The sequence below is a fragment of the Hydra vulgaris genome, chromosome 10, assembly GCF_038396675.1.
Source record: "Hydra vulgaris chromosome 10, alternate assembly HydraT2T_AEP".
Lineage (NCBI taxonomy): Eukaryota > Metazoa > Cnidaria > Hydrozoa > Anthoathecata > Hydridae > Hydra > Hydra vulgaris.
The window spans coordinates 9170425-9198212 of NC_088929.1; the positions used below are offsets into that span (position 1 = coordinate 9170425).

General features: G+C 26.9%; 1 protein-coding gene across 2 annotated transcripts in view; it reads right to left on the reverse strand.

Moving 5' to 3' along the window:
- Positions 1-23874, reverse strand: part of LOC100197228 (eukaryotic translation initiation factor 3 subunit C) — a 35758-nt gene extending 11884 nt beyond the window's left edge. The window contains exons 1-8 of one of the 2 annotated variants that reach the window (XM_065807208.1): positions 23654-23828; positions 21091-21156; positions 19720-19796; positions 8299-8411; positions 5821-5871; positions 2718-2792; positions 1123-1189; positions 51-97 (exon numbers count right to left, since the gene is read on the reverse strand). In XM_065807208.1, the coding sequence (XP_065663280.1) occupies positions 51-97; positions 1123-1189; positions 2718-2792; positions 5821-5871; positions 8299-8411; positions 19720-19796; positions 21091-21156; positions 23654-23748 (591 nt within the window). In that variant the 5' untranslated portion in view covers positions 23749-23828. Of the gene's footprint in view, positions 1-50; positions 98-1122; positions 1190-2717; positions 2793-5820; positions 5872-8298; positions 8412-19719; positions 19797-21090; positions 21157-23653 lie in introns of both variants that reach the window. The other variant, XM_065807207.1, reaches the window with a different exon arrangement.
- Positions 23875-27788: the final 3914 nt, after the last annotated feature.

The window sequence follows — 27788 nt, forward strand, 5'->3', positions numbered from 1 at the left end:
AACTCAAATTTAAAGAAGCACACAACAAAAGTAAATTTAGTTATATTTACAGGTTTTGCTGATTCAACTTTATTCTTAGGCTTAACTTCTTCAAAATCTAAAAAAAGAATAAATAATAAATAATTTAGTTTTAAAAATCTGGATTTATATACAACAAAATAACAAAATTACACTGAAAAAATATATATTTAACCCATATATAAAAATATATATATTTAACCCATATTCACATGTTAGATGCAAGTAGGGCTGTAAATCCTGGCTCGTGTTCGTGAACGGCTTGGCGATAGGCTCGACAAGAGCTCGTTCATGTTCGGCTCGAATGGTAAACGAGCCGGGCTTGAACAAAAAATTAGGCTCGTTTATTAAACGAGCCGAGCTTGAACATCATAGGCTCGTTCATATAGGCTCGATTAAAGCTCGAATATATATATATATATATATATATATACATATATTTATATTATAATAATATATATGTAATAAATAAAATTGTGATATTATATATATTAGTATATAATAAAAATATAATGGACTTGGACTTTATTTACATTATTTACAGACCAGCCTTTAACAAACAATTTTTATTTACTAAACGAGCTTTAAACTAACAGGTTACAATAATTATTTCGAGTTTTAAACCAGTCGAGCTCGAGCAACATGTAAAACGAGCCGAGCCTAAACAATACTAATCCTTAACGAGTCGAGCTTGAACAAAGAATCTCATGTTCGAAACAAGCTCGAGCCGAGCCTGAACACTCTTAATATGTAAACGAGCCAAGCCGAGCCCTGGCAAGCTTGGCTTGTTCGGCTTGATTTACAGGCCTAGATGCAAGTGAGAAAAGAGCAATAGTATGAAAAAAACAAAAAACTCTTTTTTTCTAAAAAAAAGTGTTTTCAACCCATCAAAAATCAAAGTAGAACATGGCATTACTAAGGAAACAAAGATAATATTAATTTAGCATAAGTTCGAAATTAAAATCAGTTAAATTTTTTTGTTACTCATATATATTTTAAGCATTCAGCTATCTCTATATTTAAATACCTAGAAAATAAATCATAAAAAAATTAATGTAAAGATTGCATTTGAAAAAAAAGTGGTTATAAGGTAACTGTTTTTACCTGATTCTTGATCTGCATCCTCTTCATTTTCCTCTTCTTCTTCTACCTCCTCATATTTACTTGGATCCTATGTAGTAAAAATTAAACTCAACATAATAAATCTTTTTCATAGGTAAATGTTATCAGCACACTAACCCTTGTACATGTAAGTTTGGTTTCTGACAACTTCCATTTTAGTGTCAAGGCATTAGTAACATAGGTAAGTGGTTTACTCAAGATGGTAAGTAAAGTGGTTTGCAGAGTTTTCAATTATGTCCAGAATTTTCTGGACATTATTGAAAAACAACACCATTGAACTTTTGGATAAGATTGGCCTGGAGTACGCCAGAGTACATGATCTGTTAACTTTTGTTTAATTTTATTTATGTTATATCTTTATATTGTTCAAGTTAAAACTGTTCGGACCATTTCGATTTGCTTGTTCAAAAATTAGATTACTAACTTTTATAAGACTTATTAAGTAGGTAATTTTTAATTTTAACTAAATTTTCAATTATTATTATTACACTTTTTAACTTTATTTGAGTGAGTTTATTCATGAGTTCACAAAAATATCATAACATAAGTCACTATCATAACATAAGTCACTATCATAACAATATCATGATAGTAAGTCACTATCATAACATAACAGGTTTATTTTTTTTTTTATTTGTTAACTCAACTTTAGATATAAAAAAAAATTGTTGCAATAAATTAAAAAAATTAAAATTATTTTGATGCTCTGTACATTTATTTCATTGAGTGCAATTAAGTTATTAAATTAAGTTTGAAAATATTTTGTTATACTTTGTTTTAATACTTTGGAAATATTCTTTAATAAATTGAACCTTATTACTTTTAGAGAAATTAAATTAGAAAACATTCTTTTTTTAAATTTTCTTTAATGGAAGACATTAAATCATACTTTGAAGTAAACGATGAATTATATTTATCTAAAACATGCAAAACCAATTTAAGCATAAAACTCTGGCACAAAATCATATCACTGGAACCACCTGAAGAGATAATACAAGACTTTATACACAAGTGGAAGCAGGAAACAAAAAGATCATGTTTATTAAAAAAAAATTTTTTATGATTTATTAAACATGACAAAAGTTTTTCTTTTTCATAGTTTAATAAATCAAATTAAAATTGTTTTTATAAGTTTGATTTGCTCGTTCAAAAATTAAAATAAAACTTATAAAATGTTTAATAATAAGCAGTCTGACATCATACTAAAAAGAGCCTGGTACTAGTGGCTCTAGTACACACATCAACCAATAAATACAAAGAACATTTGGTAACATTTAGTAGAACAAGCAAAAAATGTTACCAAAATGGTATCTATATACACTGTAGTAAATATATAAATATATCTAATATAGTGTATGGAGATTAATATTTTCGACTATTTTTTGTTACTTAATTTCATATGACAAGAGTTACTTTTAAATATTTTTTTATTATTTAAATACAAACAGTTGTAAAAGTAGTTAAGCTGTAAATGACTGCAATATAGAAAGTAGCTGTAACGTCTGTATACAAAGCGGCTTTAGCTCTATCAGTATTTTAAAAATATGATCAATTGTTTAAAACTTGATATAAATTACCTTTTTGTAATCAACTATCTTCTCTTCAAATTCACGATTAAACTTTTTGACTTTTTGTCGCAATGAAGCAAGAGCCTAAAAAATTTTTTTAAAAGTGAACAAAAAAAAAATTTTTTTTGGTTAAAAAATCAATGTGCAAACATAATTTTATAAAGAACACTTAAGCTTTGAAACATTTAAAACTGCAATGAGATTAAGGATAATTAAAAAAATTATTTCAAAATTACAGAAAAAAGTTTAAAAAAGCATAACTTATAAAAAAAAATTAAAAAAATCATGGAATATATCTTAAAATCACAAACTGTTTCACGCTTATAGACTGACGGATGATACATTTTTACCGCGTTTTTTGCAATATTGGAAATATTTATTGCTAGTTTAAAAAAAATTGGGATTTTTTTAATAAATTAGTCTTATTACTTTATAATTAAAAAAAGTCATTAAAATTTGGGAATTTTAAACCCATTGGGAATTCTGCGTTATAGGTGGTGCCCTTGGGCTGGCTAACACCCTGACTGATAATGCAATAGAATGAAAACAATGTGTGTGTGTTTGTATGTGTATAAGTGTGTTATATAATATACAAAACCATTATATACTATTTAGGGTTTCTCAAACGAGATCCCGTTTTACCGGGGATAAAAGTGGCAGCGGGATTTCCCAGGATATCACTGTTATATCCCGGAACACAATTTTTTTTAAATTTTACATATGATAACTGTTTGAACTAATTCGACCAAAAATACGAAAAATATTATTGCATTTAATTGCATATCTTATATTAAAACCAAGCATAATAAGAAATGTTATTGAAACTATCTTAAACTATCTAACTCAAGGAATGCATTGCAATTTGCAATGCGATGTTTTCTTTTTTCTCGTTATAAAATATGAGTAAAAAAGAAAAAAGATTTCTTGCAACGAAAACAATAAGTTTGATTTTCAAACTTCTAAATTATTGAAAAGTTAAACTTTTTCTGTATTGAAATATTTAATAATTTTTGTATTTAAAAAACGACAAACAAAGACATATAAAGTCATACGTAAGATAACATACATATGTAAGAAATATTTATAACTTTACCTTCAGTTGTTTTACGATTCAATTTAGTTATACCATGTCAATTGTAAACGGATCAAAAGCATAGCAGTATTTTTGTAAAGAAAAATCTGACGAATCTGCCATTTGCAAAAAGTGTAATGTAAAGATGTGTAAAGAATTTTCGACAAATGAGCTCCTTCGTCATTTAAAAAACACACATAAAGATTTAGATTTAAATATGAAGCGTCAACACGAAGTTACTGGTTCGGAAATAAAAATTTTGCAAAAGAAAATCACATTGTTAAACAGCAGACTATCGAGGAAATTGTGTCAAAGCTAGCAACAGTGGATGGCTTCTCAATAACAAAAAGTGAATTTATTAGAAAATCATTATCTGAAAAAGGCATGTTATTACCAAAAAATCCATCCCATGTTATGAGTATGATAAAAAAAAAAACAATATGATTTAGCTAAACAAACTGGGGTTTTAGAGATAACAAAAAAAATATCTAGCAGGTCGGGATTTTTTTTATTGTTAAACAAATGTACATCTTTAAAAAATCAACGCTATTTAAATGTAAATTTACACTTATTAACAAAGTTTTGGAACCTGGGATTGACTCAAATAGCTGGATCACCTCCTGCAGAAAAAATTATTGATTTGGTTGAAAATAAACTGTCAGATTTCCATTTATCAATTAAAAAGCACATCATAGCTAATGTCACTGACCAAGCATCCGTAATGAAAAAATTTGGACGGCTAAGTGGTATTGAACATCAGCTGTGTTATGCCCACAGACTTCATTTGGCAGTATGTGATATTCTTTACAAAAAGTCAGATTCAGCAAAATATATTGAACTTGAATCACAGTTTACGATTAGTTTGATGATGTATTTGACTGTAATGATGAGTCATACAGCTCAACAGGTGTTATGTTTATTGATGATTTACAAAATAGTGTAAATATAGCCTTAACAATTCAGATGGTTCGAAAAGTGGTACAAATGTTCTGCAAATCACCTCTTAAAAATGATGTTTTACAAATCTACCTAAAATCTATGTTTCATAAGGTACTGAAGCTGATATTAGATGTCAAAACAAGGTGGAATAGACTTGTTGCAATGCTGGAAAGATACCTTAAACTAAAAACATGTATACTAAAAGCAATGATCGATTTAAAAGGAGTTCTGAGTATCTCCGAAGATGAATATGCAATTATAAACGCTATAACAAAATCTCGGCAACCGATAAAAGTTGGAATAGAAAGACTTGGTAGAAGTAATGCTACTCTACTTGACGCAGAAGGTGAAATGATATTCATCTTAGACGATTTGGCGGAGAAAAAAAAAATTGATATCTAATAAACTGCTTCAATTTGTGCAGCAGAGAATTGAAGAATGCAGAAATGCCAATTTAATTGGACTAATATAAAATTTTTAAACAACCCAATTAGTTATAATCAGGAATCAAATATCAACTCCAAACTACTCTTACCGTCAAACATGCATTAAAAGCAGCAAAAAAAAATTATACCTTGTTGTACATAGAGAATGCTAGGACTAGTTCATTAAATAATGAAATAATTGAAGTAAGTCGTGATAAAAAAAGCATGGTTTCTGACCCGTCAATACATCAATCTATTGCTCTAAATTTATTAGTCAAAAATATTTTGACACTTGAACAAAAATTGTATGCGACTATTTGTAATGTCAAACAAGTAGAAAAAGCAGCTCTAGAAGACAGTAGCAACTTAAAAAACTTCACAAAAGAAATCAAACTTTTTGAGGCAACTGGAAAGCGTAGCGAAAGTTTTGAATGAATTATACTCCACATTAATGACCATCAAGCCGACATCAATTGAATCAGAAAGAGCTTTTTCTGCAGCAGGTCTATATATGGGAAAAATTTGTTTTCGATTAAGCGACAAATCAAACCGCTTGTTATTATATTAAAAATTATGCCAGGAAATCCTGGGATAAATAAGTTACACACCGGGAATCCCGGGATGCTAAATTTACGGGAAATGAGAAATCCTAACACTATTATGTAAAATTATAAACCTTTGCATTTAGTTTTGATAACTTTTTCCTGCCTTCTGCATCTTCCCATTGCTAAAACAAATAATTTTTAATTATATAAAATTTATTTTATGTTGATATTATTAACATAATAAACTTATATAATCATATTAAATATATCAAACAAATAATAATCATAAAATTAAAGGTTATATAAAAAAAACTCAATTTCGAAGTAGGAAAAGTAACTAACCCCCACTAATGGTAGATCTGGAATATTAAGTTAATATCAATGCTGATAACACAGCTATGTAAAAAGGTAAATAAAAAGTTTGTTGGAATAACTTATTATATAAATTTAATATTTTGATAAAAGTTGACAAATGCCAGTTCCAGAGCAAATTATTGGTTTGCAGAAGACTAAACATGAAAACATTTTTTAAATCTTCATTATAAGTATCAGTAAAAAAAAACATAAATTTTCAATGAGTTAAAAATGAACATTCATTTAGCACTAGTATATAACATAACATATTTACATAAAAACTGTTAAACAAAGTTGATAACAGTGCACATATCAGGGAGTAATAATGTGCAAATATCAGGGAATATTAATGGGCAAATTGCATAACTGAAAATCTGCTCAAGTGCAAAATGAATTTGTAACCATAAGCATAAGTGCAAGCTTGCATAAGTGTAAAGTTGTTTTATAAATGCAAATCAATATAAGTGCACCAAAACAAATTTACTAACACTGGCATAAGAGCAATTTTACATAAAAATTACATACAATAAAAAATAAGTAAAAACATTCACTTTGTTATTTTGGTTGGGAAAGCTGTATTTTAATATTTATTAAAAACCTTGAAAAAAATCATATTTTAACTGAAAACATACTAATGTACTTTTGAAATTTGTTTATTTATTTTATTAATATTCCTTCAAATTCTTGTATCTAAAATACTTTTTGGACTGAGCTATGTATTATTTTAATTGGTTTGAAAAAATTGAAAGTTCACCCCTAACATCGCCACATAAACAGCAAGGGCTGGTTTTAAATCTCTAATTCTCTATTGTTCTTATTTTCTCTAATGTTCTCTGTTAAACCATGACTCTCTATAGGGCTGCTCAGGATTTTAACTAATTTTAGTAATTAATGCATTAAATTCTAAAATTTAAAGATTTCTTCACTAATTCAAAAGGTTTAATGTCTTTATTATAAGTATCAATAGAAAATATGCAAACTTTCTATGAGTTGCAAATGAATATTTCTTTTGCACTGATATACAATGAAATCTATTTACACAAAAATTGTAGAACAGATATGTCAACAGTGCACATAATAAGTGTTTAAATAAAGATTCTAACAAATTTTAGTATTTAATGCAAAGTGATTTCTTTAACAATGGAAAAAGTTAAATGTCTTTATTATAAGTATCATTAGAAAATATATAAACTTTCTATGAGTTGCAAATGAATATTTCTTTTGCACTGATATACAACGGAATCTATTCTCACAAAAATAGTAAAACAGATTTGTTAATAGTGCACATAATAAATGTTTAAATGATTCTAACAAATTTTAGTATTTAATACAAAGTGATTTCTTTAATAATGGAAAAAGTTAAATGTCTTTATTATAAGTATCATTAGAAAATATATAAACTTTCTATGAGTTGCAAATGAATATTTCTTTTGCACTGATATACAACGGAATCTATTCTCACAAAAATAGTAAAACAGATTTGTTAATAGTGCACATAATAAGTGTTTAAATAATGATTCTAACAAATTTTAGTATTTAATGCAAAGTGATTTCTTTAATAATGGAAAAATTTAAATGTCTTTATTATAAGTATCATTAGAAAATATATAAACTTTCTATGAGTTGCAAATGAATATTTCTTTTGCACTGATATACAACGGAATCTATTCACACAAAAATTGTAGAACAGATTTGTTAACAGTGCACATGTTTAAACTGTTTTAGGAAATATTTGAACAAACTTAAATGCAAAGAGATTTAACAGTGCACATAATAAGTGTTTAAATAAATATTCTGACAAACTTCAGTATTTAATGCAAAGAGATTTCTTTAACAATGGAAAAGTTCTATTATCTTCATTATAAGTATCATTAGAAAAAATATAAATTTTCTGTGAGTTGCAAATGAATATTTCTTTGGCACTGATATACAATTAAATCTATTCACACAAAAATTGTAAAACAGACTTGTTAATAGTGCAAATAATAAATAAATATTTTAACAAATAATAAATAAATATTCTAACAAATAATAAATAAATATTCTAACAAATAATAAATAAATGTTCTAACAAATTTTAGTATTTAATGCAAAGAGATTTCTTTTAGATTGTAAAAACAGATTGGTTAAAAATACTCATGTTTATACTGTTTAAATTAAGATGTTAATTTGCAAACACACACACAAAAAAGTTTGAAAACACAAAAACAGAAGTTTTTTGAGAGTTTTAAAACTTTAAAACTTTCATAAAATACCTGCTGAATAAAGTCTTCTAAATCAGCTAATCCTTTAATGAAGAAGTTTGGAATTCCTTCTTTTTGAATAATTGTTTTTGATTTTTCATAGCCTTTCGTTAAATTTTCATATTCTAAATAAAAAATTGCAAATTATTATGATTTTCTTAAAGAACAATTCTAACAAAAAAATTTTTTTTTATGATTTAGGCTGCCTGAATATTTAAATATATATTTTTTTATGTGTTTATGTCACAATAGTTTAAAAAATATTGTTGACTGCTATTTCTCATCAAAAATATATCAAGTAAGAGTTGTAGAGACATTATACTTCACTTGAAATACCCACAAGCAGATTAATTCCATAAAAATAACTACATGAAATCAATAAACTTGCAACTTCTGTGCATGACTTTCAAGTGTGACCATATATGAACTGTATTTAAATGATTGCTGTGATACATAGTGTAATCCTTTATCTTTCTGGAAATCTTTACTAATATTTAGAATATCATTTTAAAAAAATAGTATACTGCTGAAACATATTTTCTGAAAAAATTAAAGTTTATTTATCTAGTAACTAAAATTTGCGTTTTTCTGTTCTGTGCATGATTCCACTTCAAACTTTTATTTTCATTTTTTGATACCATTACTAATGAATACCATTCTATGTTTACAAAATATTTATTTAAGTTAGAACTAAATGAGAGTAAATTGAATATTTCCAGTTTTATTATTATGAATTAATTTCATAATAATAATAGACACAAACATATACAAGTTTCTGTGTGTGATTATTCGAAAATTATCAATTACCAACAATGTTCATAAATAAAACTAACCTAAGTAGTACTTTCCCTGATATTGAATTTAAAAAATTGAAATAAAAATAATTATAAAATTGAATTAAACCTGATTAAAATTCAATTAATTGTAAAATCATTTAAAATAACTTTCGTAACTTTTTCACAAATTATTCATAAACTTCACAAAAATTTTGATATAGCTGATTGCTTCACAACAAGCTGCGTAATGCTTATAAAACTTTTAATTTATAATGACAATTTTGCAAAAACATCAAAATAAACTATTTTTCAATACAGTTTGCTGAACAAGTTTTACAAAAAAGAGTAACAAAAAATTGCTAAAAAAATAAAATATTTTTAAATTGATAAATAGAAAATATCTTCATTTTTGGCAAATATTTGTTTTATTGAGAATAAATAAATTATTATCTATGTTTCTGCAAAAGATTGGATTATTTCTAGTTTTAAAAAAACAACTTTGCTAATGTATTAATTTTTTAATAAGAATAAAATTTTGTTGATGTACATATATATATATATATATATATATATATATATATATATATATATATATATATATATATATATATATATATATATATATAAAAAACATTAAGAATTTTTTTTTTCATTATGTATATTATTCATGGTACCAACAGATGGACATTACAGTTGTCCATAATACCACAACTAAATTACTTGCGACATTGTTATCTGATGTACGTTATCTCATAACTCTTTTGTTTTGTGACATAATATTAGCATACTTACCTTTACTTTCGACTAACTTCTCACCGACATGTTATGAAATACCTTTTCAAGCCTTTGTCCCATAGCCATAAAGTTACACCTCTTTCTGTTTTCTAAAAATACTCCTATGGTCACTTGCTCAGCCAAGTTATCATCACTTGCTTCATCAACCAAAACTCAATAGTGCGACCTTTATTCAGATTAACTTTTTATTGTAAGTGTTCCTTCATGCTCGAAAAAGTTTTATTTATCTAGTTTTTTTCTGCAAACATCAGTGCTTTGGAATTCTCTCCTGTCATTATGTTTTCCTGACTCATAAAATTTACAGTTTTTTTTATGTCTTATGTCAATTCCTTTCTTGCTAGCTAGCTCTTTTTTTTGTTAACTTCCTTGTTTGTTTGTTCCTTAGCTAACTAACTTGTTAACTAATTCTTTCTAGCTGCTAGCTCTTTTTTTTTGTTAACTTCCAATAAAGAAATATTATGTACAGAATTTTTATTTTTCAATTTATAAAAATAGTTGACTTTGTTTCTTAAATTTCTTTCTTAAATTTGTATTTATGGTTTTTCAAGTGCATACTATTTTCAATTGTTAAAATTTCAGCAATTAACGAACCAAAAATTTCAAATTTTACAAGAATAGAAACCTAGAAAAAATAATTTTTTTACCAATAATTTTGTTGTAACCATTAATTTTTTGATATAGCCACTAAAGTACAATTTGTTAAAAATATTCTTTAAAGCGCTAAATGCACTTACACTTTGTGTTTTACAAGATTCACATAGATGCGGTAGTGGTGTAGTGGTAGAGCGCTCGCTTCATAAGCGAGAGGTTCCGAGTTTGATCCCCACCACGTCCCTGGTAGTACCGCGCTCAACTTGTTTCTCCGCGCAGCGGCCTTGTTCGTCAAGGTTCGTGTTTCAGATTTATAGAGTTGAGAGAGGGTTATAACCACAATTAAGTAGCCTCCTTATCTGTAGTGGCCTTCTGGGCCTTGGGGAAGTGAAATAACAAAAAAACAAAAAAAAAAGATTTAAATTAGCATAAATTAAACAACAACAAAAGTTAAATTATGTCAAACAAAATCCATCCAATCAAAATCTGATCTGAATGCTTATTTTCAAAGATATTAAACAATTTCAATTAAAGTAATAGATCAGTTTCTTTAACTATAAAAAGAAAAGAATTAAAAACAAAACTTTATAAGAATTAATGTTTTTCATTTATACTTCAAAAGTAAACTGAGAAATAAAACGACATAAACACATTTTTTCAAAATAAGACACTTTGAAATCGAATACTAAGAAAATAACAACTTTTAACAGGATTTTAAAGACAACACCAATAGCAGGTAATAAAGAATGTTTAGTATTTGTTACAAAAACAAAAGATGTAATGGAAAAACATAAGGATTTCTTTTGTTTCAGAGGCAAACCTATATCTTTGTGGAAAATAATCTTGTCCCACACACCATATGTTCAGTTTCAACAGAAGATGGATATATTCTTCTGAGCTATAAGATATTTATTGTTCGAAGCTACTTTTATTTGCTTCATACTATGCTAAAATGCAATCTTGTTGCATGATTATGTTCTGACTAAATTAAACTAAAAATAATCTTTCAATTTTAGGTAACGTTTGTTTTGTGTTTTTTGCATAGCTTCAGATATGAAAGAAGTGTTTTAGATTTACTTAGAAAAAATAATTTAAAAATTCAAAATTTTTTTAAATTTTGTAAAAAATTTTTATAAAAACAATTTTTAAAATTGAATTAAAATTATTTCATTAGATGAAAAAAATTTGATTTTTAAATATTTTTGTGTTAAGATCTGTGAAATGTAAGAATAAATTTGGGTGTGGTGGCTCTAAAAAACCCATGCCAGGTTTTATTAAAAAAAGCCTATATATGCGGGATTTCACCACATGTGATAAATGTAAAGACCCATATATAGACTATATATATATATATATCAGGGGCTATTCTAGATAACTTTCGACAGTGTTGACCGTATTTGGGCACTGCCCAAATTGAAATTTGAGGACCTTTTTTTTAAAAACATTTAACGCTGAATATTATCTTTTTCATTAAAAAACCGCTGATTTTCAGCTAAATTTTTCTGGGACCCTGAAAAGTTATGCGGAAATTTCTAGCCCCAGTATGTATGTATGTATGTATGTATGTATGTATGTATGTATGTATGTATATATATATATATATATATATATATATAGAGAGAGAGAGAGAGATAGAGAGAGAGAGATAAAATTTATATATGTAATGCTTATATCACCAAAAACTGACCTTATTTTAATAAATTGTCAATATAAACCAAAAAGTTGAAGTACAAACCAACAAATTGAGGTTCATAATACTTTAAAAATAAAGATGGTAACACCGCGCTGCAGCATGTTTATGTAAATATCAAAGATTTTAGTTTTATATAATATTATATTTTTTATTTTATTTTAATATAAATTGTCTTAGATCATACATTGAAAAAAATTTAAAAATAATGAAATTATTTTTTATAGATAGTTTATGCTTTTGTTTGATTCTGCATTTTAACTAGCATTTTGAAGAGCATAAACACAAAACAGCGCTCTAAAATTGGTCCCATAACTGACATTATTTATAATTATATATGATATATTATATATTGTAGTTTTATTTAGCAGTTACTTAATTGAAAAGTATTTCATATTTTTCTGAAAATATTATTTAGTTTATTTTTTCATTTTAAAAATAAATCGAAACCTAAAAAATGATAACAAAAAAATTAAAAGCAATTGAATCTTTATATTATTTTGAACATACATGCATACATTGTAGTAATAGATTTATATATATATATATATATATATATATATATATATATATATATATATATATATATATATATATATATATATATATATATATATATATGTTTGTACTTTTGGATTGCATGTTTGTACTTTTGGTGTGCATTGCGGAGGCCACATTTGGAGCCCTTTGTTATGGCTTAGGGTTTATTAGTAGTAATGAGGCAATTGCTTGGGCTATTAAACAGTGTTCTGAGTACTATCTATGCTTTGAGTCAAGTTCTTCAATCTAATTTTAAAATAAATAAAGTACCAAAAACTATAAAACACAAAAAACCATTATCATCACCAAGTTCTCTAAACCTATCACTCACCAATATTCGTGGTCTTTGAAGCAACTTTACTTCTGTAGAGTCTTATCTCATGCAAAGTTCACCAGGCCTACTTGCTCTTTGTGAGACTATTTTGAGTTCAGCTGTTTCATCTTGCAATCTTAGTGTTGATGGTTATCTTCCTTTAATTCGTAAAGACTCCAATAGTCACATGCATGGCCTGGGCATTTACATTCATAAGAATTCACCTATTTGTTGTGAAACAAGGTTTGAATCCACTGACTAATCTTTCATGTGCTTTCATTTAGCACCACTTCACTCTATCGCCTTTATCTTTGCTCTCCTTCATCTCAAGACTGCACTCTTTTTGATGTTATTTCTGATCATATTGACCAAACCCTCTCTTATTATCCATCAGCTAATATTGTTGCTGTCGGTGACTTTAATGCTTACCACAATGAATGGCTTTGCTCTAGTGTCAGTGACTCTGCAGGCATTACAGCCCACAACTTTTGCCTTTCTCAATCCCTAACTCAAATAGTCAACTTTCCAACTCGCTTTCCAGACAACTTTTCTTTATCACCTGAATCCTCCTAGTATCGTACCTCTTACAACTACAGTAAATCTGACTGGAATTATGTAAGATGCACAACAAATGCGCATCTTACATAACTTTATGGATTCAGGCTGGCATGGAATCTTTTATTCCCTCTCGAGAATTACAGGTCAAGCATCACTCTCCTCCATAGTTTTCCTCACACTGTGCTGCCGCGATTGCCAATCAAAACCGTTACTTCAATATCTATCAGCAAAACAATTCTCCAGTAAACAGACATCTGTTTATTACTGCTAGAAACCATTGTAAAAAGGTTTTGTTTAATGCCAAAGTCTGCTATTTTAAGGTCATGAAATCTTGTATCTTATCTCAAAAATTAAGCTCTCGTGACTTCTGGAGAATCTTTAATAGTGTCAATAATAAGGGCAAATCTTTAATTCCACCACTCTTGTATGGTTCAGACTTTGTCACCTCACCTAAAGACAAAGCCCAATTGTTTGCTAAAAACTTTACATCAACATCATCTCTTGATTCCACTAGTTGAAATGTACCTGATATTGCCAACAAACAGGTTGATCCATTGCTTGACATTTGTATCATTCCATTCCATTCTGTATCTAAAGTGATTTCCTGCCTAGACTCTCCTACAGCTTGTGGCCCGGACAACATACCTGTTATTGTCTTGCAGAAGTGTTCTCCGGAGCTGGCGTCTATACTCTCAAAACTATTTAACAATTGCTTATCAGAGTCTTGCTTTCCAGCCTGCTGGAAAGCATCATCTGTTATCCCCATATTCAAAAATTCGGGAGAGCGATCTGATTCGCCTAACTACTGTCCCATTAGTCTTCTTCTTATCATAAGCAAGGTTTTTGAATCTTTAATTAACAATCACTTAATTTCTTATCTTGAATCTAATAACTTACTTTCTGACCATCAATATGGATTTCGATCTTCTCATTCTACAGCTGATTTGCTAACAGTAATAACTGATAGGTTTTATTGTGCATTAGATAAAGGTGGAGAGGTTAAGGCCATCGCTCTTAAAATTTCAAAAGTTGATAAAGTTTGGCATGCTGGTCTTCTCCATAAGCTTTCTTCTTATGGTGTATCCGGCAACATCTTTAAGATTATTGAATCCTTCCTTTCCAATCGTAGCATAAAAGTTGTCCTCGATGGACAACACTCTTCTTCTTATTCTGTAACTTCAGGGGTTCCTTAAGGTTCTATCCTTGGCCCTATACTCTTTTTAATTTGCATTAAAGATCTTCCAGATATTCTCACATCTAAGGTGGCATTGTTTGCTGATGATACTACCATTTATTCTTTTCGTGATAAGAAACCAACACCCTCTGATTGCTTGGAGGGGGCATTTGAGCTTGAAAAGGATCTCACTTCTGCTACAGCATGGGGCTCACAGAGGCTGGTGAACTTTAATTCAAATAAAACTCAATTTTTTTTAACCAATCGTTATCGCAATAATTTAGATCTTCCTATATTTATGAACGATGATGTACTCGATGAGTCACCTACTCTTCATCTTCTAGGATTAACTCGTACTTCCAATCTTTCTTGGAAACCATATATCAAATCCGTTGCAAAATTAGCATCTGCTAAGGTTGCATCTCTTTATCGAGCTCGTCACTTTCTTACTTTGGATTCTATTCTCTATCTCTATAAATCTCAAATCCGGCCTTGTATGGAATACTGTTGCCATATCTGGGGCGGATCTTCTAATGATGCCTTTTCTCTTTTAGACAAGGTGCAAAAACGCATTGTAAACATAGTTGGACCTGCTCTTGCAGCCAACCTCCAACGATTATCACATCGTCGTAATGTTGCTTCTCTTTCTCTTTTCTACAAATAATGGGCACTAGTGTCTCTTGTTCCATCTACTAAAATTCATTCTTATGTTACTCATCATTCAATTAAGTCTCATTCTTTTTTTGTGACTGTTATTAAGTGCTCCAAAAACTCTTATTCATCTAGTTTTTTTCCTCAAACATCAGCTCTTTGGAATTTACTTCCTTCATCTTGTTTTCCTGATTCATATAATTTGCAATACTTTAAGTCGTCTGTCAATCGTTATCTTGCCCTACAATCATCTTTTCTCTTCCAGTAACTTCTAACTTTAATTAGTGGCTGCTTGCAGCTTTGTTAGAAGCGAAGATGTTTAAAAAAAATAATATATATATATATATATATATATATATATATATATATATATATATATATATATATATATATATATATATATATATATATATATAGATTTTGAAACTTATGGGAGTTATATATTAAAAAAATGTATGCAATGCATTTAGTTATTTTAATTGATAGCAGGGAGTAATTTTATGATTACTTTAATCGCATTTGACATGTATAAATACTTTGGAAAATAGACTAAATAAATTAATTGTAATAATAAATTGTCCAAACATGCTGATTTGGAAGACTGACAAAGAAATTGATGTATACAATTTTAATACATATATTGCATAATTATACTTTTAAAAAGATGACATTTCAAAATTTGTCCTTTAATTATTTGTATAAGTACTAAAACTGTTTAAGTACATTTAAAATAGCAATACTATGTCCATTAATAGAAACTAATTATTATAAAAACACATAAACTGTTTTATTATAAAACAAGTTTATATCGATTTTGAAATGTTACAAAAATGCAAAACATGAATTCTATATTATAAATTACAATATACTATTGAATTTATTTTTTTAATTTTACAAACGTTAAAAACCATTTAAAAGGTTCATAATTTTTCTTATGAAATAATTTAATAAAACATCTTCAAATATCTACTTTGTTTTCAGAGCAATGTTGTTAGAGTTATTATGCAAAATACTAATATAATTGCGCTTAAAGTTGAATCATGTGATTAATTAAATTGAATTTGTGCAAACATAAATATAGTAAATATAAAAATATTTGTAGATTTTTTTTCAGAAAAAAGTAAAAATTGCTGAAAGACCCATTTTTAAATGCTAAAAGGCCCATATTTACATACAAAAGTGAAAAGCCCATGCAGGAATCCAGCATGGCCTCTAAGGCCACCACGTCCCTGTTTAGTTTGCATGTACTGCATATTACAGTTAAGACTTTTTTTTAATAAGAAATAGTAAAATATTTCCACACCCGACTAGGTGATGTCATAGGACTACCTTTTTCAAACAAGACTGCTGCTATTCTGAATATGTTTTTTTTTGTTTTTTGTAAAAGCTGCGAGTAAAACAACAAAGTTTGTTTTTCTTGGTATACATTTATTATTTTGTTTTACTTAGTAAAAATTCTGCCCAAACATTTTTTTTTTTATCATTCTCTTTAAAATGAACACAACTTGTCTCTGCACTTTGGGATCCCTTTAAGAATAACTTAAATTACCAAACAATAATATCACAAATAACTCAAATCGCAAAAATTTTTTTAAAGATTCACAACAGAAATTTGAGAAAACTGTGTAAAAATTTCAGAGATAGTGATAAATTTGGTAAAGTATGTGTGAGTGATAATATAATGTTGTAACAATAAAGGGAATCTAGAAAATTTTTTACTATAAATACTATATGCAAACCTTTGCGTAAGAGGCGTGGGGTCGCACGCCTTATGTGATCACGCATACAATACTTTGTTTTGACAACTTGGCCATGGCAGTTAGTCTAATTTAAGAGATTTATGTCAAATAAGAGATTTTATTTTCAAATAATTTTTATCCTAGTTTATAATTTATTAAATATATCAACAATGTTTGGTAAATTTATTCAATTTTTATTTTTTGTTGTTGTTTGGATACTAAAAACACTTTTAAAAAAGTTTGTAATATGCAAACATTACTTCACTTATAGCTAAATGAGAAAATTAAAAAAAAAAAACAAGCATGCAAAATTTTATTTATAATGAATGCATTTGCTCAGAACTTTTAATCTAATTGTTAATTACTAAAAAAAAATCATGCTTAAACATTATGACTGCTTTCTTCAATAAAAGAAAGCAATCATAATGATAAAGCACCGTTTCTTTTGAAGTTTTTGCAAAAGCATTCATTTTATGTAAAATTTTGCATGCTTTTGTAAGCGCATGCAAAAACCATGCCAAAACATAATTATTTTCTTCAATAGTGTACTTAAAGGAAACGCTATTGAAAAAAGTAATTATGTTTTAGCTTATTATTTTTAAAATTCTCTGAAATTAATTGTTTTTTATCTTAAATATGTGCTTTTTATAATAAACAAAAACTATCAATCGGAAAATTATTTGAAAAAAAATTGCTGAAGTATTTGAAAAAAAATTGCGTTCGTTTTAAAAAATCTTAATAAAACGCCATTGTTTGCATAAGCAAAAATAAAGAAAAGTAATGTTTGCTTTTCTGACTGTTTTTTAACAAATGTGTGCATGTTTGTTGATTTGTCGCACCCTGAATCCTATTAAATTTTTAATAAAATTTAAAATTTGCACCACAAAATTTTTTTAAATTTTACGGCACTTTAAACAGCCTAATTTACTTACATTTTAAACATCATGCTGCGTTAAATATATTGATTTCTGAAAAAGAAGAAAGAAAAAAATCTGAGGGGGTAGGGGGTAGGGATCAGACACTCTTATGGCCCTTCCCCTCACTATGGATCCGCCTTTGTATTAGCCTATTTATTCATGAAAAGGAATCATAAAGATTGATAGAGCTGTGATAAATTTTATTTTAAACTTTCACTTACAATTAAGTTTACATTAAACAATAAATGTTTTTCTTTAAATTTTTAGTTTAATTTTGTTAATTATTTTTTTTTAGAGTTAATACTCTTTTATATTTATGGATTATTTTTATTAGTTTAAATTTGCTTTGCTTTTTAGCATCTTTTATAAAAGCGCTAATTTTTAAAACTCGCAAAGAGCCATGGCCAAGTTGTCAAAACAAAGTATTATATGGGTGGTCATATAAGGCTTGTGTCCGCACAACTCTTACGCAAAAGCTTCTATAAGAGTATTTAAATATATAACAATTTATATATAAGTTATAGTGATGTACCAATTAATCGGCATTGGTATCGGCATAGGCTTAATTGCGTCAAGAAACAAGTTTAGCGCAGTACTACCAGTGACAAGGTGGGGATAGAACATCACAAAATAAAATAATTATAAAAACAACTCAATTATCTAAAAATAGTTTAGATATCTAAACAACATATGATTGTTGTTTAGATATCTAAATTACTATTAAATTAATAAAGAATTCTAAGTAAACTGCTTATGATATAGTTTTTCTTTTTAAAAATGAAATGAAAAGGGTTTTCTTTTTAAATTTCATTTTCTTTTTAAAAATGAAATAAAAAGGGTTCCTCAAAAATTGTATTTATTTTTAGAAAGTTTACTTTCCATAGTAAAAAAAAATAAAAAATGTATTTTTTTAACTGAGTTTTTCGAATATCTTTTAAAATAATGGTTTGACTCTAATTTGAGTCCAAGTATTTGTTTACCAGTACTGATTCCATGAAAAAGATTACACTATTTAAAGCTGTATGGTTTTATATTTTCAAAATTTTAATAGTTAGTTAATTCATTGGCATCGGTATCGGCCAAAAAAGTGCTATCGGTACATCACTAATAAGTTACATATTAAAAATATAATATTTATAGCATGTACGCAGAAAAGCTTTTCCTTTTTTATAGAGGAATTGAAATGAGCAAACTTTAAGTAAAGATTCATAGGTTGAAGGGCTTGATGTACAAGCACATTTACTCAGGAAACTGAAACAGTGGAATCAGTTTTCTGATTAAAAGTCACCTCATTTATAAAACTCAATTTTATCGGTTTGTCAGGGGCTATTCTAAAGTGTTTTCAACAGCGCCAACCGTATTTGGGCACTGCCAAAATATTGAAATTGTGGACCTTTATTTTTATACAGCAAACATCATTTTTTAGCAAAAAAAATGTTTACTTACAGCAAATTTCCATACAAAAAGGTGCTGGCACGGTGGGTACCACTGCCCAAATTATTTTCCTAAAATAGCCCCTGTATCAAATCAATATGTAATCAACCCATAGAAGAGTTTACAAGGATGTTTCAATGACGGTAGGGTCCTAAGTTGACAAACTTAGGCCCAAAACTATACATATAAAATAACAACAATAGTGCATTATTATATAAAAAAAAAAATTTGAAATAATATATAATAAATAAATACCTGTTTGTATCTTAACAACATCATTAATTTTCATACTATTTCGAATACTTTTCAATGAAACTTGAAGAACCTCAAACCTAACAATTAAAAAGTAAAATTTTATTATATTACTTAAAACTTTTTTTTAGTTATTTAAATATGAAATATTTATAAATATATTAAAATATACGATAAACATAAATTTACATATAAATATATTTTTTAAAATATTATATCATACATTAAAATAATTTTGTAATCTGTTTCCTTGTAAAATTAAATAGACAAAACTTGTTAAAACTTAATTTCTTTTATAATTGAAATTTACACAGCTTATATAATCTTTCATGACATTTTATAATGTATTGTATATTATCACATTCCATCACAAAAAATTCTACTGATATAGCCATATAAAATTAATATAGAAATACACAAAAGAAAATTGACTAAGAGTTTGGTTATGAGCAGGTACAATTAATGTATGAAAACATTACAACCAAAAATACTTTAATCATTAAAATTATTTCTGAAATAAAATTGAATAAAATGACATCTACAACTTTATGAATAAAATTGCAACTAAAAACGTGTACAAAATGTATTAGGACAGTGGTAACATAATGAAGCTTACGTAAAAAAAAGAGGTTTGATAACATTAAAATAGTTTTTGAAGCTAAATATTTTTGTACATTGAACTTTTTTTAATTTTTATTTTAAATCTTTTAATTCATTTTCTCGTAAGTCGTAAACTGCATTGAATGAATGATTTATAGAGAAATTTATAATAACTGATTGCGCATTTGCTCTTTTGTTTTCTGTAATAGGAATCTTAAAAATATATAACTATTTAGTAAAAACCTCATTTTATGTAACATCAGCCATTTTTAGAGCAGTGTTTCATAAAATGATTGACTTTTTAGTATCAAGTAATAAGTTTTAAAAGTATTAGCACAGGAGAGTTAATAATATTAACATTAACTAATTAACATTAGCAGTTTATAGATATAAAAAGTGCAATCATTTTGCTTGCAACATGTAACTAAACCATTTCTCTCTTGTAACATGTAACTAACCATTTCTCTCTTCTAATTGTACTTTGTTTCTTTTTTTCATTCAATGTTTTCATTTATTTTCCTCATAGAAAAATTGGATTTTTTCCAAAATAATTTTTTGAAAAAAAATTTAATGGTGAAAACAAATGTTAATATCAGATTTTTTTGCTAATTTGGTTTGTTGAATAAAATCAAAAACATAAGATCTCTGCTGATGTAAGAAAGATAATAAAAAAGATAAATTAATTATAAGAAATAATTAAAAATAAAAGTAAATTATTAATTTTTAGCAGAATTTAAAAAAATAATTTGATTCAATATAATAATCAAAACTTACTTTTTGTCTTTTGCACTTCGAACCACTCGTTTTGCATCTTCTTCATCATCACTAAACTGATATGATCTAAATAAAACAATTTTTAATGAAAAAACAATTATAAAATTGAAATTTTTTTTAAAAATTAAAAAATAAAGAAACAATAAAAAGGCATTTATATATGTAAAACTGTACATACTTAGTAACAAAATTCACAATTAATGCATGTTTACACAACTTTGTTTACAAACTATTTTCTTTAAGAATATTTGCGGTAGTGGTGTATTAGTAGAGCGCTCGCCTCATAAGCAAGAAGTTCCGAGTTCGATCCCCACCATGTCCCTGGAAATACCACGCTTAATTTGCTTCTCCGGGCAGCAGCCTTGTTTGTTAAGGTTCATGTTTTGAAGTTATAAAGTTAAAAGAGGGTTGTAACCACAACTAAAGCAGCCTCCTCAACTATAGGGTCTGGCCTTCATGACCTTGAGGAGGTGAATTTTTTAAATTTATTTAATTCTTTATTTAATTTTTAAGTTAGCAACATTGCTCATTTTACTTATTTTTATCATAAAAAGTTTTTTTTTAATTTATTATTTTTATCTATATGATTTTATTTCAATGAAAAAAATAAATTATGTTGAACATATTAATCAAATATAAAGAATTACTATATATTAAGTTATTATTATACGTTACTAGGTTTAGTTGATTCATTATTTACTTTTAGTATTTTTGTTAACTCTTCACATATCAAAAGTTACATTTATAGTTTGTACAAAACCATCATTTTTTTATTAAGGCATTTCAAAACATACTGTAGTTAATCCACTGCATTAGAGCGTTTAGTTAGGCAACCCAATAATATTTATTGAAATTGATTACTGATGAAAAATGGAATTCAGTACTTCTTGCTTTCAAGAAAGTACTTTACAAGTACCCAACACACATATGGTGTATTGTATAGTACTTTCTTTTACATTTTTATTAAAATTATTTTATATAAGATGAGATTTAATAAAACAAAAATAGATTTTCTAAAAGATATGGAGGTAAAACTTAAAAAAAAGTTATAAAAGACTGTACAATATTTACAAATATTTTACATGAATAACTTATAATAAAAATGAAAAAATTTAATGATAATGCTTTTCAAAATGAGAGGAGTTGTAGCTGTTTATCTTGTAACTTATTGATATTTTTACTAATATGTTAATAAACTTTACTAATATGTTAATAAGTTTTACTAATATGTTAACATATTGATAGAAAAAACTATATTTTTGTGCAAGTTGACATGATTATTTTTTCAAGTATTATCACATGCATAGTTTAATACTCAACTTTGTCTTATGAAAAATTGTGAAAATTTTCAACTTTATCAGAACTATAAAAAAAATATAGGTCTAAATATCTAAGCAAGATTATAAATTTAGTATTCATCAAGTGAAACATTAAATGTAAATAATTGTATGTTGGGTTAGGATCAAGCATAGAGATTTATTAGAGAATAATGGGTTTTAATATTAGTGTGTTCAATGCAAAATTTATAATTAAAAAAATCTAACTAGAGTAGTTTTGATAAATATTTAGGCCTCTATTTTTACATGATTTTGAATCAACAAAAATTTTAACGAATATAAAAAACAAGGCAGAAAAAGTCAAGTAGGATCCACAAGCTACAACAATAAAGAATCAATTATTAATCAAAAAATACAGTTTGTTAGTAAAAAAGCTATTTATGTTTGGTATAATTAGTTTAGAGAGCCAATTTGTTAACTTATGAAAACTAAAACTTAATGAAATTTTTTTTTCATGAATATGAAATTGTTATGCATTTTTATAGAAAAAGCATTAACTTGCTGTGCCATAACTAGGCATTTGTCCAACTCTTATTGTGGTCAGTCAAAGTAGATGTTGTTAGTTTAACAACAAATAATAATAATGATAATAATAATAATAAAATAGTTATAATAAAAATAAAACAATAAAAATAGTATATATATAAATATATATATATATATATATATATATATATATATATATATATATATATGTATATATATATATATATATATATATATATATATATATATATATATATATATATATATATATATATATATATATGTATATATACATGTATAAATTAGACGCACAATGATGACGTGCATATATATATATATATATATATATATATATATATATATATATATATATATATATATATATATATATATATATATACATATATATATATATATATATATATATATATATATATATAATATTGTTATTACTTTTATATTCAATATTAGCTTGTTATATTTCTATTATCTTGTATAGAATAATTAGTTCACAGGCCCTATATTGCAAGAATACATGACATGGCAAAATGGTCTTAGTTATTTTCTCTCTTTATGGCCCTGTTGATGACCTTACACGAAGTATGTTGGGTAAATGAAAGCGATGACTAAACGAAATGCAGTTGCTTTTATACGTTATAGTATAACAGGTGATTATTTCAATACATTCAACAACTGAGGAAATACTTTTGTTATTTCATAACCAATGTAATTTCTGATACCTAGTCGGTACGTTTGCTTTAGGACGTTGGATTTCTTCCTCTTCGCTTTCCTCAGATTCACTTTCAGAACTTCCGGCTCGAAAAAAACGTGACATTTTCTATAAAAATTACGTCTTTAAAGGATGGACCTAGCACGGGAAGATTCAATCTATCATCAAACCGTATATCAAAAAACAAAAAACGAAGTTTCGCACTTTGTTGACTTTTAAAACGAAATTAAGCTATAACGATTTGTGAACAAGTGTCATTTAAGAATAAAGACTTTAGAATAAAGAACAATTAATCATCTTGCTTGAGTATTCCATTTAAAAAAAATAACAAAAAGTTGTCTTTTTATAAAATTTATATAAACTGACTGGTATTATCTATTAGACATCTAAACACAAACTTATATCAGAAACCAGGGCCAACGACACAGGTTTCAAAGTGAGAGGTGGAGGGCACAATCTTCAGTTTTTAAAAAAAGTTCTCTATATCTAGAATTTTTTTTTCTTTATAAAAAAAATTCTTTAAGAAAAAAAAGTGGGGGTATGCCATCCTCCCCACTCCCCCCCCCCCACCCCACCCCCGACTCTTACGGTGTCGTCGGCTCTGGAACAATTTAAATTAACTTTAAAGTAATTTTTAGACATCTAAACATTTTTTCGCTCTTTACTTAACTCAAGTCTTTACAGATGCACATCGTGATTGCTGACAAACTTCAAATTTATAACATAAATTTCTATTTAATATTTTTCCACGTTTAGAGGTTTAGTTGCTAATAATGATAACTTGAAGAAAAGTTAAAACACATATACCATTTGTTCCACGTGTTCGCACGCGTAATTTTAACAGGGGAAACCCATAAAAATTTAACTTTTTTTTAAATTTATTCTTATTCACTTTTAATTTTCAGAAACTATTGTTATCTAAATATAATAATAATAATGAAGATTTTATTTAGTTAAAATCTTTTTCTGTAGTTTATCGATAAAAGTATTTGATCTATTGCTTTTTTATAATTATATCAGTAATAAAAATTTTTGTTGTATGGCTTTTAATTAAAACTATTTAAGAAAGGAAAAGTAAGGGAAGTTCGTGTACCTAGCGTCGAATTTTTTCAATGCCCAAATTCAAAGCCCTAGACCTGTCTAAAAGTGGTGAAGCTGATATGATCACACCTCTATATTAATTACTTTGTAGTAGTATAAGTATATCAACTTATACTATAAAAGTCTGTTATGTAGAAAGGTTTAAAAATTAGTGGCCCGAGGTACAATAAGTTTTTTTAATTGTACCTAGGGCCACTAGCTATTGTACCTAGGGTCGCTTTTTGAAAATTAGGTTTAACTCATAACAAATTGACAACAAAGATAGACGCAAAAATTTGAATAAAAATTTATTTTATCTTAGAATGTTTTCATCAAATTTATCTAGTATTACTTAATTGCAGCACTTAAATAAATAACAAAATTGACAAATAGTTATTTGAGCAAAATTGACAAATAAGTCTACGCGTGAAATGGTTGATCAAAACAACCGCAAAAAAGTTCTGCACCAATCAAAATTCAACAACTTACCTCGTTATCAAGCAAATTCTTTACTTTCTTCCTAAAAACTAGCAAACTATATGGCCCAAGATATTAAAAAACCCCGATTGAGAGAAAACTTATTCAAAACTTATTGAATAGATTTAGTACTTAAGTAAAAAATAATACAATAAACAAGACGTTATAGAAAAGCACTTCTTGGATCGTAAAGCAACCTAAGATACTAAAGGCAAAAACTTACTTTAAACCATCAAAAAGCGTATTCCAATTATAACTTGCCGTAGAAACGCTCTCTGAGAATCAAAGTAGAATTTTAAAAAATGTTTATATTATACTAATTACCTTACAGAGAAGCATTACTTAGAACTTTATAGTTTTCAAATAAAGTGGGTTGGCCCTAGGTACAAGGAGGCTCTAGGTACACGAAATTATCTAATGCTTTTCCAATTTATTCAATATTTCTTCTGTTTTAGTATATTATTTTAGAAAAACAGAAAAACTCATTATCAAATAAACTTCAGAAAAAAACACGATTTTTAACGACCAGTTTGTGACTCTATTATGTACGGATATTTATGGGCTTGGCAATAAGACTATTTTTATCTTCTTCTTGCCCCCGCCATTTGTATAATTTACAAAAGAAAAATAATTATTTGTAACGGCAAATTTAGAAAAATTAAACATTATAAATGTTAAAATCAGCCACTGCATCAAAGAATGTCTTTATGTAAAGGCGGATTTCCACAAAACAAAAATATTCGCGCGAAGCGAATATTTTCGTCGAAAAAGCATGCGCAAATAAAACATTTCTGTTAATTTTAACAGAAATGTTTTATCAGCGCATGCTTTTTCGACAAAAAAATTCGCTTCGCGCGAATATTTTCATCTTGCAGAAACCCGCCTTTACAAAAAAAATTTTTAAGACTGCCTAGTTTATTTTTCTTGCTTCGGAAATGACTCTGCATTTTGCAATGTTACTCTAAGTTTTTGTTTTTTGGCTTTTTTATTCAGCGTGGTTGTTGTTAAAAACCAAATCAAAATGAAAGTTATTTCTGGTAATGACTAACTGGAATATCTAACCAAAATAAAATTTATTTCTGGAAATGATTAAACTGGAATAACTGTTGTCTGGAATATGCGAATTGAAATTAGTTCAAAAAAAAACTATTTTCATTTCTGTTAGAGTGATTGTTACAACCAGGGCTATCCCGAACGGGGGGTGTAGAGGGTATTAGCCCAAGCTGTTATATATGTATTGAGTTAGCACATTTGTACATTAAGCATTTTAGTTAGCAAGTTTTGAAGTATAGTTGGCAAATGTCAAATATTGAGGACCATTTTTTGTGTGTGTGTTCCAATATCCAAATCTTCAGTTTTTTAAGAAATTATTAATCTTTTCTCATTTCATCGTAATGTTCGTTTTTCATTTTTAATAAAATAACACTTCATTTTTTCTTCTTCTTCTTCTTCTTCTTCTTCTTCTTCTTCTTCTTCTTCTTCTTCTTCTTCTTCTTCTTCTTCTTCTTCTTCTTCTTCTTCTTCTTCTTCTTCTTTTAAATCGTCTCAAGTTCTTGACAATCAATAAAGACGTAGATACTAAGAAACTGTTTTGACCAATGTGTTCAGGTCTAATAAATTTTTTTTTTTTAGTTTTTTTTTTTTATTGTTTGTATGTAAACACATATATAAATACACACACTTACACACATACATATATATACACACAATTTATACATACATTTTGTATGTATAAATTGTCCTCTTTTTTTTTTAATATAAAGTTTTGCATTTACAAATATTGGAATTTTTATACTTTTAATAAATTATAATAGAGAATATAATCACCACATCAATAAGATTAAAAATAAAATAACAAAAAGAAAGTTTAAATAAAAACTTGGTATCTGATAGAAGATCTAATGATCTTGTCGCCAGAACCATAAATCGTTATAATATAATATAACTTAAGCTATTAATAAATATAAACAAATAAAAATGACAAAATACAAAAACAAAAGAACATATTTATATAAATTTCTTCTTTTTAAAAGTATTTCAAAATATTGTCATTAAAAAGACATAATATTTTATATACATTCACTTCATAAATATTAAGTACTTATATATTTTTAAATAAAATCCTCGAATGCGTAAGTCGATTTTCCAAACAAACTAAGCGTATTGCATGTTTCTGACGATGATAAAGCGTACGCAACTTACTTTTGCTTGTACTTCCCCAAGCAATATTTCCATAGTTAATATAACTATGTATAAATGAGTAATAGAGTTGGATTAAAATGGTTTTGTTTAAATAATTTCTTGACTTATAAAGGACTCCTATATTTTTAGAAACTTTAGTGCAAATGTAGTCAATATGCGGTTTCCATGTAACATTCGCATCAAGATAAATGCCAAGAAAACTTGTAAAAGTTTCCTTTTTTATTTCAAGTTCATCAATAAGAATTTTTGGTATGGTTGTTGGTAAAAAACGTTTTTTAGATATAGGGTGAAACAGAATGTATTTTGTTTTATCAAGGTTTTAGGTTAATTTGTTACATTTAAACCACTCAGATACGCATATAAGTTCTTTATTCGTATCAGAAAAC